The sequence below is a fragment of the Dromiciops gliroides genome, chromosome 2 (assembly GCF_019393635.1).
Source record: "Dromiciops gliroides isolate mDroGli1 chromosome 2, mDroGli1.pri, whole genome shotgun sequence".
In the NCBI taxonomy this organism is placed as follows: Eukaryota; Metazoa; Chordata; class Mammalia; order Microbiotheria; family Microbiotheriidae; genus Dromiciops; species Dromiciops gliroides.
In genome coordinates this window covers 378,349,083-378,371,516 of record NC_057862.1, presented here as the reverse complement: position 1 = coordinate 378,371,516, position 22,434 = coordinate 378,349,083, and the positions used below count along the sequence as shown (strand labels likewise).

General features: G+C 40.3%; 1 protein-coding gene across 4 annotated transcripts in view; it reads left to right on the top strand.

Annotated features, from left to right (window-relative positions):
- Positions 1-22,434, top strand: part of ASTN2 (astrotactin 2) — a 1,144,107-nt gene that overhangs the window by 576,254 nt on the left and 545,419 nt on the right. For all 4 annotated transcript variants that reach the window (XM_043982377.1, XM_043982378.1, XM_043982376.1 and 1 more), the window contains one exon: positions 8,724-8,874. In XM_043982377.1, the coding sequence (XP_043838312.1) occupies positions 8,724-8,874 (151 nt within the window). The remainder of the gene's footprint in view (positions 1-8,723; positions 8,875-22,434) is intronic.

The following is a 22,434-nucleotide window of genomic DNA, read 5'->3' as shown; positions in this document are numbered from 1 at the left end:
TTTACATAGAAGAGCCTTTGGGTGATGGCAGCGGGGAAAAGGCAATAGGTGTATTTAAAATTAATCTATCCATCAGTTAGCCTATTGATTAGCCTGGGGAATTCACCACCACAGGAGGTCAGGAAAAAGCAGTAGGGCAGGTTTTGAGAATGATGAGGGATTTGAGGAACTTTGAAAACAATGATTTCTGCAGAGCAGATAAAAAAGATGGAACCTGTGAATCTGTGATACAAACCTGCCCCACCCATGGACAAGAGAACTTGGAACCATGAGTAGAAATTGCAAAAAGGCAGATTCTACCACTGTATAGGGGAGAAAACATGTTAACAATTAGAGCTGTCCCACAGTAGAACAGGCTGCCTGGGATGTTAATTATATAAGCATATCTTTGGAGACCTTCAAACAGAAGATAGATGACTACTTGATAGAGATAAAGAAGAAATGTGGAAATGTCAGAAATATAGAAGAAAAGGACCGAGAGAATATGATTCTCTGACCATGTTCTTTATATCAGCAGAAGCTTCCAGCTTTCTTTCTCATTGGTGGTGGATGACTCTTGGTGGAGTTGTGGTCTTATCCTTCATGTCTATTGTCATGGGGTAAAGTGCCCCTAAGCACCAAGAGAAAAAACACAATAGACAAATAACTATAATTATATATGAAAATATAAACTATACATAACTATATATATGCATATACATATACACACATGTATATGTAAACATATATACATATATGTGTATTGTGTATATATTTATATGTGTGGAGAGAGACTACAAAAGGTCTTTTGCATAAGGTGGTATTTGAGCTGAGTGTCCAAGGAAGCCAATGAAGCTGTTCCTTGGGGGAGAGGGAAAGGGAGGGCAGAGCATTCCATGCATGTGGAATAGATAGTGCAAAGACACAGATTTGGAATATGGAGTGTCAAGTGTGAGTAATAGTAAGTAAGCAATGCAGTGGGATCACAAAGTGTTGGAAAGGAATAAAATAAAAGACTGGAAATAAAGGGAGGAATCCAGGTTATAAAGAAAGTTAAATGCCAAAGGAGTTTATATTTGATCCTAGAGAAAATAAGGGGCAAAGGAGTGGCATGGTCAAGAGTTTTGCTTTAGAAATAATCACCTTGTCAGCTAAGTGGAGGACGGATTGCAGTGGAAAGAGACTTGAGAGAGATCAGTTAGAAAATTATTGAAATAGATCAGGTAAGATATGATGAGAACCTGAACCAGGGTTGTGGCTATATGATTGGAGATTTTTTTAAAAGCTACATGAAAGATGTTGTAAAGGCAGAAATGATAAGACTTGGTCATGGATTAGATAGGTAGGATGAGTGAAAGTGAGGAATTGAGCATGACACCAAGGTTGTAAACTATGGTGACTGGGAAGATGGTGATGTTCTTTACAGTAAAAAGAAATTTCAAATGAGAGGAGGGTATGGGAGAAAAGATTATGTGTCCTATTATTCTTCTGTTGACTTTGACATGAAAAGGGGACATTCTGCTCAAGGTGTTCAAAAGGAAGTTGGAATTCTAGGGTTATAGCTCAGGAGAGAAATTGGGTTGGCTTTGTGGATCTGGGAGCCATCTGCATAACAACCATAATTAAATTCATGAAAACTGATGAAGAACAGGAGGGAGAAAATATAAGAGGGTCCAGGGCAGACTCTTGGGAAACAGCCATGGTTAGTCTACATGACCTTAAGGAAGATTCGGCAAAAATGATTGAAGAGAAACCATCATATAAATTGGAGAAAATTCAATAGAAACCAGAGTCACAAAAAACACCACCTAGCAAGGAAAGAGTATCTGGGAGAAGAAGCCAGTCAGCAGAGTCAAAGGTCAAGCAGAGAGGTCAGGCAGAATGAAGACTGAGGAAAGCTTTGGGCCTGCTATGTTTAGCTTATGATTCTGCACTTTTGAACCTCCCTTTCTTCTCCATTCTGGTAATTCTGACATTGTTCTTGACAATCTGACACTGCTTCTCTTTGTTGCTTACATTTCTTTCCATTTTCGGTGTTTGGCTCCTCTGAATCAAATATCAGATTTCTTATTCTAGCCTCACAGCTTGAACTTGGCTTTTAAGTATTTTCTTGGCATTACTCAATATGGCATCCCTAAATCTGGAATACACCTAGGGAGGACTATTCAGCCCGGACCGTATTTAACCCTCTCATGGTAGGTCAGCAGTAAGGGTGCTAGGCCTGACATTATGCCCAAGCAGGAGGGTGAGCTTGTTCCTGAGCTCTCATTGGTGAACTACTCTGAAGTGAAGAAATGGTTCACCCTTCCCTAGGGAGGTTTGCCAAAACCAACTCATTTATTATCACCTCTCCTCTAGTGACATAGGGCATATATTAATAAGATATGTCAGTATATGTTTCTTGCCTCTATGTCTAGTGCTAATCTTGCAGGGTCATTATCATGAAATTTTGGGGGAAACCTTTAACACAATGATGCCAAAAGCTAATTAAGATGGTGTAAAGGTTACTAGTCCTTATATTAACTAGCCCCTAGGTTTATTGTTGTCCTTTAAACTTAAAGAAGACCAAAATGCATCATGATGTCAGGGTCAACGTACACTGTGTCCAGCTATGGCTGATTAGACCAATATGAGCTTGGAAGTCTCTACCACAGATCTAGCATCAATAGTCTATATGAATATTTGGGATTTGGGATGAAGATGTTTGTAAAGTTGTGAATTCATGTTTCTTCCCTTTTTTTCAGGGAAACGAAGGTTAAGTGACTTACCCAGGCTCACGCAGCTAGTAATGTCAAGTGTCTGAGGCTGGATTTGAACTCAGGTCCTCCTAAATCCAGGTCACTCTGCCACCTAGCTGCCCCAACTTCATGTTTCTTTTGAGCTAATGCAATTCTGCTTCACTCATATAGCACAATGACTTCTTTGATGCAGACACACCACACTGGGAGGTCCTGTGCCAGTGTCTCCTATATCTCACAATCAATACCAAAGTCCTTGTACTAATCAGCCCCTAGGTACTATCCTTTGTGGGGTATTGTACCTAGTTAATAAATAAAGTTTTATTTGTTCTTTGTTTTCCCAACACCCAGAAAAGCCCCTTCTCACTATCAGCTGTCCCTTGTAACTGGGCCTGTCTCTTACAATCCACCTTACTCTTTTCTGCCTTTACACCTTCTTTGTGTAGCTGGACAAGTCACATGACCTCTCAAAGACTCAATGTCCTCATTTGTAAATTGAGATTAATAATAGTACCTCCCTTACAGTGTGGTAAAGATGAATAAAATGAATGAACTGATGGATGGATGGATGGATATCAGGTGCAACTTTAAAGTACTATATAAGTGCTAGTTATTACTATCATTTATTTGAGATAGAAAAACAAATAGCCAAATATTCTGCAATAGGTTGTAAAATGAGTCAATGAGTCCTGAGTGAGGATTTGAGGGATATTTCCATTAGAAAAATACATGAGATTTGGTCTTATTAGTGAGGAAAACTTTTCAAACATGAAAATAATTCATGAGTTCCCTGGCCTTTTCTATTTGCCAAAGACTATCCAGCAAAGGACTGGTCATACATTAAGTCCTTAAGTCAAAAGGGGCCTGAGGACAATATGACAAAGGATATAGAAGGACCAAGACAGAGTTAGGGGTGAAGGGAGGGTTATGTTATTTGGTTTCCTGTCCAGTGCTAGGTCAGGCACATGGCAAAGCTCTGGGGGCAGGCAGGGAAGGAGGACAGAGGTCTAGATTTAGAAGGAATCACATAATCACTTAGAATCAGAGTTGGGAGTGATCTCAGAGGCCATCTAATACACTTTACTATTGAATCAAAATTCTTCTATATTGCTGACAAGTGATCAACCAGCCTTTGCTAGAAGTTAGTGGAAAGGGGTTGGCGATGGTTAAGGGGAGAGGAACAGTTACCTCCTAATTCAACCAATTTTAATTTTGAATACTGTCAACTATTCTACTTTAGGATTCTCAGGATGAGAAAGCTAAGAGCTAATAACTATGGGAGTCAAAGAGAAAAACAGCATGGTGTAATAGAGGAAAAAGAGCATTGGAGTCAAAAGACACGGATGCAGACCTATTCAGACCTCAATTATACTCTGCTTCCTTCTGTGATCCTGGCCAAATCATTTAACCTCTCTGGGCCTTCTCTTTTTCATCTAAAACTAGAGTTTGCTGCATTAAATGGTTTCTTATGACTTCTAGGGTACACAATGGAAAGTGTTCTGGACCTAGAGTTAATAAGAACTGAGTTCAAATCCTGCCTCATATAGTTACTAGCTATGTGACCCTGGGGAAGTCACTTAACCACTGTCTTCCTCACTTTCCTCCTCTGCAACATGGTGATGATAATAAACACCTACCTCCAAGAGTTGTTGTGAGGACAAAATAAAATGTAAATTGCTTTGCAAACTTTAAATTTCTGTATAAATACTGGTTATTATTGTAATTGTTATTATTTCCTACCTCTTTTAAAGTCAATAGCCCTGGGGCCTGTGACTCCATTCCCCTGAAATCAAGCATGTAAATAGCCAGGCTAGCATACTTTCTCTTAAGTATCTTTTTGGGGAAGCATTTTGAAATATCATACCTGCTGTTCAGTGGGCTTTGTTCAGGATGTTACACGCTACAGTCGAAAAATGCCTTTTTTCTTTGCAAAATGCTATCATGCAGTTTCCATAAATTGTTGGTCAGAGCAGTCCAGGGATTAGAACTGGTCCTTGGCAAGAGTGGAAGGAGGCAAGGTTCATTTTGAAGCTTTTCAGAAAGAATGTCAATGCTGTTAGACTGCCTTGGACCTCCACCTCAATTCCCCACTGCTATGAAACAGGCTTCCTCCTGATCCTTTGTCAACCTCTAGCAACACAACACCATCCTGTGCCTCATTGTCTCGGGGCTCCATTATGCTTGACAATGGATACTAGTGAATTAAGCCACTCCACTGTTCCTTCGGTCCTACCCAAATACTATAATGCTTTAATCCATTATGGAATAATGTTGTAGGAGAATCAGAAACCTGGGTTTGAGCCCCAAATTTGCCATATGCTAGTTCTGGCAGACTTGTCATTTAAACCCTTTGGGCCTCAGGTTCCCTCACCTGTGATGGATATGGGAGTGATAATACTTCTGCTACCTATGGGCAATATCAAGATAAAATAGTAAAATGAATGAACATCCTTTGTAAACCTTAAGGTGCTAGTATACAAATGTAATCTATTTTATTGACATTACTAGAATGTGAGCTCTTTGAGCCTGAGGATTTTGTCTCATCTGAATTTTTTATCTTCCCCAGTGCTTAGCATGTTGCTCTGAATGGAGGAATCAAAATAATAAATGGCTTCTATTGTTATTAGTAATAGGTGGCAGGCATATAGGTTATCACAGAGCTTTACATATGCTAACTCTTTTCAACCTCACAATAACTATATGAGGCAGGTGCTATTATTATTATCACCATTTTACAGTTGAAAAGGTTGAGACTGAGAGTGTTTAAGTGACTTAGACAAGATCAAAAAGATAGGAAGTGTACTTTAGGCTTGACTTGAATTCCAGACTATAATTTCAGCACTCTAGCTGATCTACCATCTAGTATCCCATGTTATTTTTAGCAATATTAGTCACAAGGATTATTGGAATGTCAGCACCAAGCCAGACTAATGGGTGAAATAATTCTGAGCAGCCAGGAACATTGGGGTACCTCTTAGATCACATTATATAGGTGGCTGCCTATGGTTCAGGACTGCCTCCTGTATAAAACATGACATTATTCTCAATTTTAGAAATGTCTGTTGAGCTCCAGAGAAAGCACAAGACTTAACTGAAGTGAGAATGTGTCAATGGCTGACCTTTGAAGCCTCCAAGTCTAAAGAACCTTAGAGCTAGAATATGATCTAATTCAACTTCATCGGATTTTTTGCAGCCAAGGACACTAAGGTCCAAAGAGCAAAACAATTTGCCTGAGGTCACACTGCTCATTAGCAAGAGCAACATTACTCAAACCCGGGTCTCCTGATTTCCAGTCCAATATTCTTTTCTTTCCACTGCACTAACATCCTCCCCTTTGTCCCTTTGCCTCCCTAGTCCCCCTTCTAATAACTATAAAAATCAACGAGCCCTAGAGTGTTGTGGGGAATTGGGTGGAGGGAGCATTTCTTTAAGCCAATACCAACATCTTCTTTAAATGTATTCTTTCCAATTGTTTCCAGATTCCAGATTCCCCAACCTGACACCATCACTTTCTTTGACTTAGTAACAGCCCCTCTGTCAGGTCTTCATGTTTTAAGTAATGTCCCTCTTGTGTAACCAGTGTTTATGCAGAATCAATCCTTTTGGAAGCTAACAGCCTCCCTATTTGTACAGACAGAGTTGTCACCCTGATCTACTAAAAGGCAACATTTTAGCATCTTCCCTTTTCCTTTCTCAATCTCTCCTTCCCTTTCTTCTTTCTCCCTCTATGGATGTTAATATTTTAATAGCCTTAATGGCTCTCTGACTGCATCAGCCCCTCTCCATGTTTCAAAAGTGACAACACTCATACTGTCTTCATTTCATGAACTCTTAAGTCTTTCTTCTGTCTCTCTACCAGTTACCCTCCCCAAAGCTAACCCCATTCTGCCTCAGGCTTTGGAAATGAGGTATGTTTGAGGGATTTCTTGAAGCTTTCTCCTGTCTCAACCTACCTACTATAGATTTTTCATGGCATAAATTCATAAATTGAGGTTTCCAGGAGGGAAAAGAAGGAAGGAAGGAAGGAAGGAAGGAAGGAAGGAAGGAAGGAAGGAAGGAAGGAAGGAAGGAAGGAAGGAAGGAAGGAAGGAAAGAAGGAAGGAAGGAAGAAAGTGTGAGATTTAAAATTGGATACTAGAGCATTAACCTCCCCTTTTTAACCTTTCCCTTATTTATCTCCCAGGCTAGTAAATGGAAGAAGCCTCTGGTCTCTAGTTAGAGCTTTTATTGTTTGGAAATTACAAGGTGATGTTGATTAGAAAGACAGGAAAGTAGAAGTGCAAAACAGATAGTCTTAAGTCTAAGCTTAGTCTATATTCCGTATAAAACTCACCAAAAATCCAAGGCCACCTTTGAGGGGGAGAGTCGCGTCAAGTGCGTGCTGTTATGGCAAGCCGGGCGGAATCCAACCTCCATCAGCGTCTCTGTGTGCAGTGTCAGTCATCGGACAAGGAGAGCCAACCAAAGACCTCACTTCCGTTCTCTCCTTGCCTTTTAAGCTCGCACCCCAGAAGTGGAGTGCCTAACAGATGGACCTGGTGGTTCATCATGGTCTCCTCCCTGAAAGGGTGGTCCTTCAGTTTTCGCTAACTCACAGTTAAAAACTTTCACTTTTTTACCACATTCCCCCCTTTGATTGCTCAAGAAAGGAAATGTTTCCTTGATGGAACAGTCAAAAGAATATAATGACTACATTTTTTACCACAGAAGGAAGGAAGGAAGGAAGGGAGGGAGGAAAGGAGGAAGGAAGGAGGGAGTGAGTGAAGGAAAGAAGTAAGCAAGGAAGTAAGAAAGAAAAGGGGGGTTGATATTAAGAGCCAGAAACTGTGCTAAGTGCTTTACAAACATTATCTATCTTGATATTCACAACAAACCTAGGAAATAGGTGCTATTGTTATCCTTATTTTACAGTTGAGGAAACTGGGGGAGACAATGTTCATGTAACTTGCCCAGGGTCAGTTAGTAAGTATCATAGACTGGATTTAAACTCATCACTTCCCAGTTCTAGGCCCTGCTCTCTATCTACTATACCACTCAGTTGTTTCTACTCACCGAAAAAGGGTCATTCTTCCTACATAGTTCCTCTACTCATAACAGAAAGAGATAGTATAAAAAGAGCACCAACTTTAATGTGGGAGGCCTCAGTTTTGGCCCCACTTCAGATATTTATTTACTATTTTAGTCCTAGACATATCATTTGGCCATAAGATCATGGGATTTAGAGCTGAAAAGGAACTCTTAGTCCAAACTCTTCATTTTACATATGACTCCCTGGGTGGTGAGTAATGGCCATTGCATTTAGAGTCAGGAAGCCCTGAGTTCAAATACTACCTCACACTCTAGCTGTGTGATCATAAGCAAGTAACAATCTCTTTCTGCCTCAGCTTCTTCAGCACTTACCTTTCAGAATTGTTGTGAGGATCAAATGAGATAACACATATAAAGCAGTTTGTAAAACTTAAAGTTCTATATAAATGATAGCTATCATTATCATCAGCATCATTAGACCCCTACTTTGATTAAATTATCTCTTCTATTTCACTTAGTTGATAAATATCAAAACTTGAATTTGAATACAGGTCCTCACTTTCTAAATTCACTGTTTATTTTTCCAGTATATGATCCTCATTTATTTTCTCTGATCTTCCATTTCCTAGCCATCTGAGTAGCACTGTTTTTGTAAAGTGCTACAGAAATGTGAGCTGCTATTACTACCACCACCACCTCTACCACCATTATCGTTATTTCTACTATTCGGACATAGTGGCATTGTGGATAGTGAAGAAAGGCCTGGGTTCAAAGGCCACTTCTAATGTCTATCATCTATGTGACAGTGAACAAGTGACATGACCTCTCTAAGGTTCAAATATCTCTTTAAAGACTATAAATTATTGGTAAACTGTACTTTTATTCTCAAGCCTACAGGTTCTTGACACAAGGGCATATTATGACAAAGGGTTAGGCCATTTGTGTCACTGGGTTTTAACAGTCTCCTTTCTCTCCAAGGGAAGAAGCAATGCTGTCTACTTACTTTGAGACCATCAATGATCTACTCTCCTCCTTTGGGCCTGTCCGTGACTGTTCACGAAATAATGGAGGGTGCACCCGCAATTTCAAGTGTGTGTCAGATCGCCAAGTCGATTCGACCGGATGTGTGGTATGTACAGCTAGACCCAGATAATAAAGTTGATTCGGCTCTGATGATCGAGTCAGAATCGAGATCCTTTGTTGCTAGGTTTTAGGGGTCATTTCTACTTTGGTATGCATTGAACTCAATGGCCTCTAAGGCCCCTTCCAACTGAGTTTCTGGGGAGCTGCGTGGGGGAGGGTAGAGAAGGAGGAGACAGATAAAGTGAAAAAGAATATTAGTCAAAGAATAAAGTCAAATGGAGAAGGATGAGAGAACCTTGATCTTGTGTGGCATTCTAGTCACCAGCTACCAACCAATCTTTTCCAAATGCACATATTATATAAGAACCCTACATGATGCCTTGCTAGGGCCTTCAGAGGAAAGACCTAGTCCATTAGTCAGTCTATAAATATTTGAGTACTTACTATGTGTAGGATTCTGTCTTAGACCCTGTGGAAGATACAGAGAAGTATAAAACATGCTCCCTGCCCTCAAAGATTTCCAGTCTTATTAAAAAGAAAAAATAGTAAAGATCAACAATTAACAAACAACCTAACAAAACCTGTCAGTAAATGATAAGTGGGATAACATGAGTTAAAAAAAAAAACTGAGCTCTATAGGAAAACAGAGGAGAGACATTATGTTATCTTTTCTGAAATGAGTTTTTCAAAAAATATTCCTTAGGGGAAGCAGCATTTGATCAGGTGACATCTGCTAAAAAACAAAACAAAACATTATAGACTCCGAGATCTGGAGGTGGGAGGGACCTCAGAGGCTACTGAGATCACCTCCCTAATTTTAGAGATGAGAAAACTAAAGCCACAAGAAGTGAAGACATTTGCCCAAGATCACACGGATACTGAGCAGCAATGATGGGGCCTGTGCTTTGTTTCCACAGTTAGTACTCTTCCCATAGTTCCAATGTGATTCATAGGTTTGAAGGAAAGAGATTGTCAAGTCATCAGAGAATCATTGATTTAGAGATATAAAAAATGATAGAGGCCATCAAGTCCTAGAATTTGAAACCAGGTCTTTTTGATTCCAGGTGCCACATCTTCTATGCCAAGCTGCCTCATATTGAAATTATTTGGCCAAGAATCCCCTTTTAGATATCCTTGTATCATCCAGTTTGTACCTGAATATTTCCAATGATGGAGAGCTAAGGTAGGGTTGTGTAGTGGAAAGAACATTGGCTTGGTAGGAGTTGGGAGACATGGGTCTCTTTCAGCTCTCTAATGAACTGTGGAACCCTAGAAAGGAAAGCAGTAAACAAACAATGTTTTTCTGCACCTACTTTGTGCCAAGAACTGTGATAAGCAGTCCACAAATATATCATTTGCTCTCCACAACAATCCTGAGAGGCCAGTGCTATTATCATTTCCACTTGACAGTTGAAGAAACTGAGGCAGACAGGTTAAGTGATTTAGACAGGCTCACATAGCTACTGAGTGTCTAAGTGAAAATTTCAACTCAATTCTTTGGGACTCTGGGCTCAGCAATCTATGCACTATGCCACCTAGCCATGAGTAAATTGCTTCCCCTCTCTAAGACTCAGTTTCCTCATATGTAACAAGCCAGGGGCTTGATGCCCTTTCTGGGCAGTCCTTTCCACTTTTTGTATGAGCACAATGGTTAGGAGATTCTCCCTTCAATTAAATGTAAATTTGCCTCTCTCCAGTTTCCACACATTGCTCCTAGTTCAGACTACTAAACCAAGCAGAACACCTTGAATCTCTCTTCTAAAGAAGTAGAAATCAATCTCAAGGTCAGCCTGAAGGGTGTAGTAGAAAGAAGAGATAGGGGGCAGCTAAGTGGCACAGTGGATAAAACACTGGCCCTGCATTCAAGAGGACCTGAGTTCAAATCCAACCTCAGACACTTGACACTTACTAGCTGTGTGACCCTGGGCAAATCACTTAACCCTTGTTGCCCTGCCAAAAGAAAGGGGGGGGGGATGGAAAGTCCTGTTGGTCTGCTAAATGGAGATTAGGGTTAGGAGCCCCACTGGGCTAGCCACTCCCTCCTTCTTCTCTACCAGCTCCCTTAGTGAGTTACTGTCAGTCATTGAGCAGCCAGGATTCTCCAAAGCATAGAACCCAGGGCTTTCCCAGACTTCTGGGATGGTTCTTCTTACCTGAGGTGACCTTAAAGGTATGACACCCTGCTTCTATTTCTCAAGAAAGGGAGGTACCCCATTGCATGTGGTAGCAAGTGGTTCAGTCACATTCTGTGGTCAGACTTTAAGCTCTTGAACAGAAATGGGGATTCAGAGAAGTCCCAGTATATTTTTAGTGCAGAATCTATGCAATAACCTGAAAAATACTGAGCTAGCTTCAAAAGTCAGCTAGAAGAGGGTGTTCAGCATCTTGGAGGAATTCTTTTCCAAGACTCTGGCTCCAGCCTAAAGACAAATGAATTCATCTTGGAGAAGAATTTTTTTTGGTACACATGTGTGATTCCATTAGTATAAAGATGCCCCCAAGAGAAAACTTGTTCCACCAAGGAAAACCAGCAACTGTTCTGCAACTTGTTTTCTTAGAGATTGGCCTGAGGCAATGGAGATTAATTGACTTGCCCAGAGCCACATACCCAGTAGGTGTCAGAGGTGAGGCTTGAATAAAGGTTGCTATAACTCTGATGGTAGTTAACTATACAGTATGCATACTACCTCTCTCAGAAATGAATAATAAAATTGAAGAAACAGATTAGCACTGGAGATCTTAAAGGTCACCTAGAACAAACCCCACATTTTAAAAAGACAGAAAGGGAAGCCTAGAGAAAAATAGTTACTTGCCCAAGGGCATCTCTGCTGGCTTGTGACAGCTCCCAGAGGCCTAGAATCTAAGTGCTGTGAATCCCTTGTCCACTGTACCACAATGACTTTTCTGTGAGGACTGTCATGTTCTGGCATTTCTTTGGATTCTCTCTCCAATCCTGATTCAATCCCCTATCTCTAAGAGCTGCTGTCCCTGACAAATAATGAGTGATAAAGATGCAGAGGCACATACCTGTGTGAGTGAGTGTGTGTTGGGGGTGGGTAGAATTTATTCTTCCCTTTGTCTAATATAATCTAGGAGATATGGAGAATAAGGGCATCAGTTCCCTTGAGTTCTAGAGAAGATTCAACATTTTGTGAAACCAATCAGAAGTCTTTCCCTCTCGTTGCAGGGCACAAGGTTAAATGATGAAACTCTATTTCCCCCAGGGTCTGAGAAATACCCTTCCTTTCACCATTAGGATAGCTGAGAAGACAGAGGCTGATGAATAGAGTTTTAAAAGCAGTTTTATTTCTCCCATCTTTCTACTTGGTACCTATAGAGCAATCAGTTGTTCTTCTCACACATCGTTTCTAAGGGTCTGCTTTTTAATAAGCCTGTACATGGATACCTCCTTGGCATTCACATATTTGAGGATTTATTTTTTGTTTTCTTCTGTTTCTGCAGGGATTCTCTGCCACAGCACTTACATTTTGTCTCACTCATTCAGCGTTTTTCAGTGTATTACCTGGTAATTGTCAGCCATGCATGCATGTCCTATGTTCAGTCTCCCTTTGTTCTGTTCAACCTCTTTACAAAATGGATTTATGTTTACACTTATATCTAATAAGCGATGGAATTGAGGGTCAGAAAAGAAAAATGACTTACGAAGGGCCGCGGCGGACTAACTGCAGAACTAGGACCTTGAACCCAGATCTTCAGAGTCCAAGTTCAGTTCTCTTTTGACTTGTTCCTTTAAGAGCCAATAGCTACTAATAGACAATGAGATCCATAGGATGGCAGAGTTCGCCTAAGCTGTAGAGATACAAATTTACCTCGCATGCCTTGTTCAATAAATATTTTGACAGCTCTAGAGATGATAATAATGATGAGAAACAGCCCAGTATTGTACAATGAGCCCTGACTCAGTAAGATGTGTTTTCAAATTTTGACTCTTACATTCTTCATTGTGTAACTGCAGGAAGTTCTCTTCAACTCTCTGAGCCTTGGTTTCTTAATCTACAAAATGGCAAAATTGTGTAAATCTGAAATCCCTGTATAGACATGAAGTAAGATTATAATTTGGGTCGAATAAAACTGTCATTGCAGAATGGTTAATGCATCAAAGAAGGAGCTTTCCCTCTCTATAGAATAAAAGAGAGGAACCATATCATAGTAGATAGAGGGCTGTCTGTGAAGTCAGGATGAAAGGAGGTCAAGTCCTGTCTCTGACACATGCTAATTTCATGGCCCCGTAAAAGTCAATCTCTCTGTTCCCCAGGATGCTCTCTAAGATAGGAGTCCTGAACTTTTGTGGGTATGCCAAGGACTCCTATGCAAACTAGTGAAGTCTATGAACTTCTTCTCAGAATGTTTGTAAGTGCATAAAGCAAAATATATGTTATTACAAAGAAAACCAATTATTGAAATAAAATTATCATATTTTTAAGTTGGCAACTTTTTGTGAAATATGGTCAAGACTACCTGCCTAGGTTTGTAAGTTACAGAGTAGGAGCTCATCTGTATTGATGAGGAGAGTTTCCATTTTATTTATTTGTTTGTTTAGCTATTTATTTATTATTTGTGTGTTTTGTTTTTACATTACAAACATTTTTAGATTACCTCCACTCTGTGAGGACTCTACGGTAATAAAGCAAAACAATTAAGCAAAACTAATAGAGAGATATCATCTGAAAGTGCATGCAATCTTCCATGTCTCCAGCAGCCCCCAACCTCTCTCTTTTAGTGAGTTATTTTTTTCTAATTAATAGAAATCTATTTTTCCCTACCCCATTGGGGAAAAAAGAGAAAAGAAAAACAAATTCCTTGAATAAATATGCATAGTCAAGCAAAACAGATTTCCTCACTGTTTGGTATTATATTGTGAGTTTTATATATATATATATATATATATATATATATATATATATATATATATATATATATATATAGTGTGTGTGTGTGTGTTTATATACACAGATAGACAGACAGATGAAGTAATTGAATGTGCTTTGTGGAAAAGGTATTCCACCTCAGGGGACCTGATGGTTAATGATTTGACTCATTGATCAAGAGCATAGATTTAAAGTTAAAAAGGATCTTAGAGATCATCTATTCCAAATTTTCATTTTCCAAATGAGGAAACTAGTGCCTGCAGAAGGTCAGTGACTTGTCTATGGTCCCACTGGTGGCAGAGTCCAGATTTGAACATAGCAGGCTCTCCAAATGCAAACACACCCAACTACACTGCCTCTCAGAAGTAGTTAGGTATAAATAAGAAAGGTGTTTTCACCTTTCATTTTTCACATGAGCTAAACGATGGAAATGGGAATGATTCTGTGGTGTCCTGAACTTATACGCAAAGCAAAAATCCAGTTTCCATTCCATCTCTAAAGACTTACACTCACTCATTTACAATACTCCATACTTCCTGTTCTATCTCATTTCACTCTGATTGTTAGAACATTTTAAAAAATTCCTGACATTGATCCCAAATCTCTCTCCCTCTGGTTTTCACCCATTTTTGTCTTCAGGAGCTTCCTGAATTGAACTGGGGTCAGTGGGGTAGAAAGGAATCCATGTAGGGAAGTAAGAGTGTTTGGCACCAGACTGGAGGAGTTTAAAGCCTGGACTGTATCCTTACATCAATGAGCAGTCATTTTAGATTCCTGAGCAGAGAAGCCACATGGTGAAAGATGTTTTTCAGGAAAATTAGTCTAGCAGGTTTGTCTTTGTGTGGCTAAAGGTATGTCTTTGTGTTGTCATTATTTCCCATCTCTGACTGCTCATTAGGGACACAGCTTGCCTGGATCAACTGAGCTTTTCCCTCCTCACAAATATTGGCTAACACATGTGTATAATTTTTTCCAGCTTGTTTATTCCTCTCATTCTTCCCTTTTCCTCAGTTCACCATTTCACTCTGGAAAGTAATCTTGCCTCCCAGATATTGTCAGAAACAATTGAGGCCCTGATCACCACGCATGGCTTGGAAAGACAACAAGATGCAGCCTTTTTAAAAGTCAAGATGTATTAAGATAGAAATTGTCAATAAATTATAGGCCGAGCGCCTCTCGGCACTGCACAGAGCACAGCGGAAATTGAAATCCACGTCAGTCAGAGAAAATGAAGCATCTCTCCTCCTCCCCACCCCTCATCCTTCCTAATGACTAAATTGGGCTGTAATTAAAGAAAACAAAAACCAAAGTAGGACATGGAGGGAGAGCAAAGGAGAAGCAGCAGAGTGAGAAATCACCTTGGAGCCAGGCCGAGGCACTAATAATCAGGAGGAGGGTGACCTCCCTGGACATTGGCTGCTATGACTCCTAGATGGGAGTTGGGAGGGCAATGACCATGTAATCCTTGACTGAGGGTAGGTAGAGGGAAAAGGAGACACTTTATATCCCCCATTATGAGCTGTTTGGGATATCATTCAGCCCAGAAGAAGTTCAGGAGATGAGTGGGTGGGAAGAAATCAGAACCTGAGTTTTGGGGAAGAGAAAGAAGCAGGTTTCACTTTGTTCCAAAACAGGAAGAACAGTTGTGTGTGTGTGTGTGTGTGTGTGTGTGTGTGTGTGTGTGTGTGTATTTAAAATGACTATTTTTACCCCCAAAAGAGGCAGGATCCAGGAAGTATTCATAGAAAGATAAGATTTGAAAGCTGGAAAGAAATTTTGAGATTATCTGATCATTCTTTCATTTTACAGATGAAGAAATTGAGGGGGCAAGTGTTTTAATCCAGGTCACACTGTGAGTTTGTGTTAGAGTCAGGATTTGAACTCATACTTTTACTCCAAACCTAGCATTCTTTCAGCTACCATTACCTGCCTTTTGCTTGAAGTGGCTTTTCCTCCCAAACTCTTATATAATCTAAGAATATATTTACTGGGGTTGGGGACTAATCAAGGGCTACTGTTTCTAAGGGTTCTCTCCTGGGGGAGCAAGACCCATCCCTTTCTCCCTAGACCTTCTTTTGTAAAGCAGGGGTAAAAGGTGCTAATTCAGCCTCTACTTTTTATCTCATCTTATGTCCCCGAAACCTACAGTGGCAATAACTCACCAATTCTTCTTCCTCTTAGAAAGATAAAGAAACTGCCGTGCATGGGAAGTCATAAATGTTGAAGCCATGATTTGAATCCAGGTTTCTGACTTCAAATCGCTTTCTCTTATTGTGACAACATGCTGCAAATCAGGAAGTGTCTCTGCCCTGGAATAACTGTATGACCTTAGGCTAGTAACTTCCATCCCTAGAATTCGGTTTTCCCAGCTTTAAAATGCAAACATCCAGATGGGGCAGGAGCTTTGAACTTTTCTATTTTGGTCACAAACCCCTCTGGCAATCTAGTGAAATGAATCAACCCTTTCTCAGAAGAATGTTTTTGTTTTTGTTTTGTTTTGTTTTGGGGGGATTTTTTTTTCTTTCTTTTTCTGGGGCAATGGGAGTTCAGTGACTTGCCCAGGTTCACACAGCTAGTGTCAAGTACCAGAGGTCCGATGTGAACTCAGGTCCTTCTGAATCCAGGGCTGGTGCTTTATCCACTGAGCCACCAAGCTGCCTCCAGAATGTTTTTAAAGAATGTTTTTAAATGCATAAAATACAATATAGGGGATTACAAAGGAAATCACCTATACTGACATAGATATCATTTTTATCATACAATTTCAAGGACCCCCTAAAATTTCTCCCAAAAGTCACAAGCCTGTGTGATTGTAGGGTCCCTCCCAGCTTTTACATTCTGTAATGGGGTGAATGGGGTATGGGTTAGATCAGGGGTGGGGTTCTTGGGAATTCCTCTTTAAAGAATTACACCCTCTTGCACACAAAAAGTAGTTAGAATAAGGTGGTAGTTTATTTGGGAGCCAGGGAAGGGAAGGGTGGGGGGAGGGAAACCATGAAAGAAATCCTTGGACTTTCATGGGGAGATAGGCACAAAGCACATGGCTCAGAGGTACCAAATCTCCCCGAACAGGAGAATGGCAGGTACTTTTATAGAAGACTGATGGGGGTGGACCATCTGCCTGTGGAAAGTTCCTTTAGCGAGGGTGTACCATCCCCCACTGGTGGTAGCTGGGGGAATTGGGTTAGGAGTGGAGGACCATTTCCCCACTGGTAGTGACTAGAGGAATTGGGTGAGGGGTGGCTAAGGATCCCTCTTCAGAACACAAAGGCTGCAGCCACACCCAAATTTATCTCCCCAGGGTAAGGGAGACCAGAAAGAAGGGTGAAGCTAGCTCAGCCTTATCCGTCCTCTGGTTTAGTTTCTCAAGGAGAAGTTTCCTTGATGTGCCCCAGAGAACTTCTGGGGTGCTCTGCACCCCATGACAATTCTATGATACTCTTTCCATTTCCTTCTCATGAGAAACAGAAGAGAGGCTCATGAAGTCATTTCAGGCATCTTGCAACAAGAGATCCCTTGAACACTCTTTTTGATAATAAAAGCATAATAAAAAATGTGCGTTTCTACACATTTTATATAGTGCTTTTAGACTTACAAAGCACTTTCCTTACAGCAACCCTTTGCAATAGGTAGTGTAAATATTATTATACTCATTTTACTGATAAAACAACTGAAGCTCAATGATATCAAGTGGCTTGGTCAGATTTAGAAAGCTAATGAGTATCAGTGCTGGGATTCAAACCTACATTACTCTTGACTCTAAGCCCAGCTTCTTGTCATGCCACTCTGTTTTGTCTTGGTGCAGACTTCCTATCTTCTTAAGGCTCTTTGGGTTTTTCTTCTTCCTCTTTAATTTCTAAAGGAACCCAATCATGGAGAGGGAAGACATGAAGCAAGGGAGATAGGGAGGATGGAAATTTAAAACAGGAATGAACTATTAGTAGGCAATAAATCTGCATCCAGTGATTAAGTGCTTGGCTGGAAAGGCTCGACCATCCCCCAAATGGGGTGCCTGCTGCCAAAGCTTGGCAGTCATGAACACTCTCATTGTAGAATGGTTAATGTACCAAAAGGGGCTTCCTCTCTCTGGATATGTCACAGTGTCCTGAGATCATGACCTAAAAGAAAGAGAGGGGCACTTGATTTCTATTCTGAGGATTGGCACCAATCCTATCTTCAGTGGCAGAGGTGACTGAAAAAAATGAAACGGGAGGAGGACACATAGTTAATATAGGTTTGAAGCTAAAGAGGGGAGGACAGGAATAGGGGTATAGCAAGTGAATCCCAGTGGGGGAAAATGACCCAAGAGGTCAACTCTCTGACTTCAATATGCTTCAATAATTTGTATCTCTGAGTGGTTCAAAGGGAGGATAGGGGTAAAAGTGGAACAAATGGAACATGTTGAAAGGCTTTCAAATTAATAGCCTACTTTCAGTAACTGTGCTTAGAGATGCTTAAAATGAAGGAATAAATAGGTTGGAAACTTTTTCATAGGAACTGACTTGTCATCACCTTGAAATACCCTTAGAGGAAGTGAGGCAGAGAAACTAAGGAATCCCAAAATGTTAGACATGAAAAGGACCATAGAAACACCTAGTCACTCCTTTGTTGTGTGAATTTATGTTTACATTTACATTTTGAATAATCTAGGTGGCTTAGTGGATAGAGTGCTGAACTTGGAGTCAGGAAGGCCTGAGTTCATATATGTCCTCAGACACATACTAGCTGTGTAACCCTGGGAAGGTCACTTAACCTCTGCCTCATTGTTTTCATCTGCATAATTGAAATAATAATAGCATCTACCTTCCAAGGTTGTTGTGAGGATCAAATCAGATATTATTTGTAAAGTGCTTTACAACCTTATATGCCTTATTAATCATAGCTATTACTATTATTACAAAGGAGGGAACTGAGGCAAGAGAGGGGAAATGACCTGCCTAAGGTCACAAAACTGGCTAATGATAGAGCTAGCCTCCATGAACCCAAGTCTTCAGACTCTAAGCTCAGCTCTCCACCTGATATCATCAAAAATATAAGCCCCTTGGGGGCAGCTAGGTGGTGCAGTGGATGAAGCACCAGCCCTGGATTCAGAAGGACCTGAGTTCAAATCCGACCTAAGACACTTGACACTTACTGGCTATGTGACCATGGGCAAGTCACTTAACCCTCATTGCCTCACCAAAAAAAAAAAATATATAAACCCCTGATTTCAATCATGAGCTATATATAATATAACTTACCCATAAAATAAGACATGTGACCCTCAGGTCAATTCAATCAATCAACAAGCATGTACTATGGCACTGCTCTGTGCACCACATAGTATCAGGGTTGTGGGTGATATAAGCAAGGAGGAGGCATAGCCCTTGCTTTTTTGGTACAGGAGAAAGAACATTGACTCTGGAGTCAGATGACTAAGGGTCGAGTCCCACTTCCTATGTTATCTGTGTGTCCTTGTCAAGTCACTTGGGCATCAGTTTCCACATCTCTAAATTGAGGGAGTTAAATTAGAGGGTCTCTGAGGTTCCTTTGAGGTCTGGCTCCATGAGCTCATGATGTTCTAGTTGATGAGACCTTGCACACGCCTGGAAAGTTATATGACAACATGAGAACAATAAGAGAGATGTTACAATTTTGTGCCAGATTCATCACCAGAGCAAAGGAGCTAATAGGGATCAGAGAAGAGAGAAAGGACTGGGGTCTGGAGCAGTGAAAGCAAAGAAGGAAGTCCTTTTGGAGGTGGAAATAGTCCCTAGTAGAATGTTTTTGAGTAGATTTTGTTGTTGTTGTTTAGTTGCTTTGAGTCATTTCTCATTCTTCACGACCCGATTTGGGGTTTTCTTGGCAAAGATACTGAAGTGATTTGCCATTTCCTTCTCCAACTCATCTGACAGATAAAGAAATTGAGGCAAATAGACTGAAGTGACTTGGCTAGGATCACACAGTTAGTAAGTGTCTGAATAAGACTAGATTTGAACATAGGTCTTCCTTACTCTAGGCCCTGTGCTCGCCACTGCGCCACCTAGCTGCCTGTTTTTGCACTGAATTGATGCTTTAAGAAATGTGAATTGAGGGGCAGCTAGATGGCACAGTGGTAAAGCACCAGCCCTGGAATCGGGAGTACCTGTGTTCAATCCAGCTCAGACACTTGACACTATTAGCTGTGTGACCCTGGGCAAGTCCCATACCTCAATTGCCTCACCAAAAAAAAAAAAAAAGAAAGAAAGAAAAAGAAATGTGAATTGGGTGGGGGGGGCAGCTAGGTGGCACAGTGGATAAAGCACTGGCCTTGGATTCAGGAAGACCTGAGTTCAAATCCAGCCTCAGACACTAGACACTTACTAGCTGTGTGACCCTTGGGCAAGTCACTTAAACCCTCATTGCCCCACCAAAAAAGACAAGAACAGAAAAAGAAAGGTGAATAGAAGTGATTGAATTCAGCTTTGAGCTAAAGCCCTTGAAGCCACAGCAGGACTGGAACTGTGGAGAGAATGAAAAAATGCTTAGCAAGATTGACAAAGTATTTTATATATTCTAACCTGTACTTTATAATAAACCCTTCAGGGTAAGTAATAGTTATTATTATATCCATTTTTATAGGAAGGAAACAGAGGCTTACAACTCTTAAGTGACTTGAACATGATCATTCAGCTAATAAATTTCTGAGGCGGGATCCAAACCCACATCAGTAAAATGAAGAGGCTGGACGATTCTTTCATGTTACAATGGAAAGAACCATAAGACTGGGATTCAGATTCTACTTCTGACACTGACTACTTGTCAGCCAGTCACACTACCCTTAAGCCTCAGTTTCCTCATTTCTAAAATGAAGAAGTGTGGCCTCTAAAGTCCCTTTTAGCTCCAAATTCTATGCATGAGCTATTTTAGGATAACTGAAATTAATAAAGAGAAATCCTATGTGTGTTCAAATATGGTTCTCAGTGAATTAAGGAATGCTACTCATTTATTTTCTTTCATACAGTTCCCAGTAAATCTCCTCAGGTGGATTTCAGTAATACCTCCTGTTTCTAGAGTACATTGGTTTTACAAAGTGCTTTACAATATCCCCGTGAGGTTAGTAGTACATCCTAGGCAGCTAGGTGGTGCAGTAAATAGAGCACCAATCCTGGAGCCAAGATCTGAGTTCAAATGTTTTCTCAGACACTTCCTAGCTGTGTGAGTCTGGACAAGTCACTTAACCTTTGTTTGCCTCAGTTTCCTTAACTGTAAAATAGTACCTACCTCTTGAGGTTGATATGAAGATCAAATGAGATAATATTCAGTGGTATGTCAAATAATCTCTGCTGTCTCTTTAAACTTTAAAATTCCCAGATTTTATGAGCTAATGGGTTATAAATGTTAAAAATTAGAAGGAATACAATGGGCCTCTCAGATCACCACTTCAGTTCCCTCATTTTGCAAATGAAGAAAGAGCCTCAGAGAGGACTAACTATTTGCCAGAGGTGACACAGCCTGTAAATGGCAGAGCCAGGGCCTTGGACTCTGGTCTCTTAGCTTGAAACAGTATTCCTTCTACTGTGATGCTGTTTTCCTGACATCTAGATACACTTAGAAACTACTATGTCCCCAGTACTGTTCTAGGTAGTGTGGAGGGCTAGAGGAAAAGCACATTTGCTCCCTGCCTTCAGCAATTTATAATCATGTTCTTGGAAGTAACATTCACATATTGGAAACAATGAGAGAGTATGAGTCCAATGTAGCCCTTAATTAGTACTTTTAGATCTTGTTTTCTGAATCTCAGAACGATACAGAATGGCAGTGGAGCTAGAATCAGTGCATTTATCATGGATAAAAACAATTCTAATAATATAATGGGGCTTTATTTTTTTTCCTTTTCAAAAACAATTTTCTTCATTTCTTTTTTTAAATCTACTGTCTCATTCGAGTCTTCTATCAAGCCTGTGAACTATGAAGTAGGCTGGGCTGGTTCTATCAATCTAAATGAGAAAAGTAAAGGTCACAAAGTGACTTATCCAAGTTTACACATTAGGTTGGTGATGGAGTCGGTACTAGAACCCAGGTTTCTTAACTTCCAGGTCCATTTTTCTTTCTATTGTGTTCCTTATTATATATTATTATGGCATTCATATCAGCTAAGTCTGACAAGACTTATATTGTCATTTGGCTTGAATATCATTGCCCTTTACATATGTCCTCAAATCCTTCCCTGACTCCTTTCAGAATATCTGTGTTCCCATGATCCTTTCCTCACACACACATAAATTTTGTATGAGTTGCCAAAGAATTTCAAAATATTATTTTGGAGCAGGAAAGAGAGTAAGTAGCTGGATGGATGGTGCCAATGTCTAAGATCTTGAAAATTCCAAGTTCTAGTAGAGGAAAATTACAAGTGTTTAACAAGCTTTCCAACTTGGGTTGAGAATGTTACTACTAAGTCATGCTGCTATTCTAGGCTTCTGATTATTTTTTTCTGAATTCCTCATCTCCTTCTTTCTATCCAGGTGTTCTGTACTGTCTTTTAATGATGGCATCATTTCTATTTCCACTTTCTTTTATCTTTATTTGAATGTTCTTCACTATAATTTCCCCCTGTTCACGGGTTTCATCATATGATTATAAATTAATGGACTTGTGAAACAAGGGACTGTCATTTTAATTTTTAGTGTCAACTGCGGCACCGCTCCTCTCCAGGGTATCTGGGTTCATGAGGACACATGTTTGATCTTGGGGGCTGA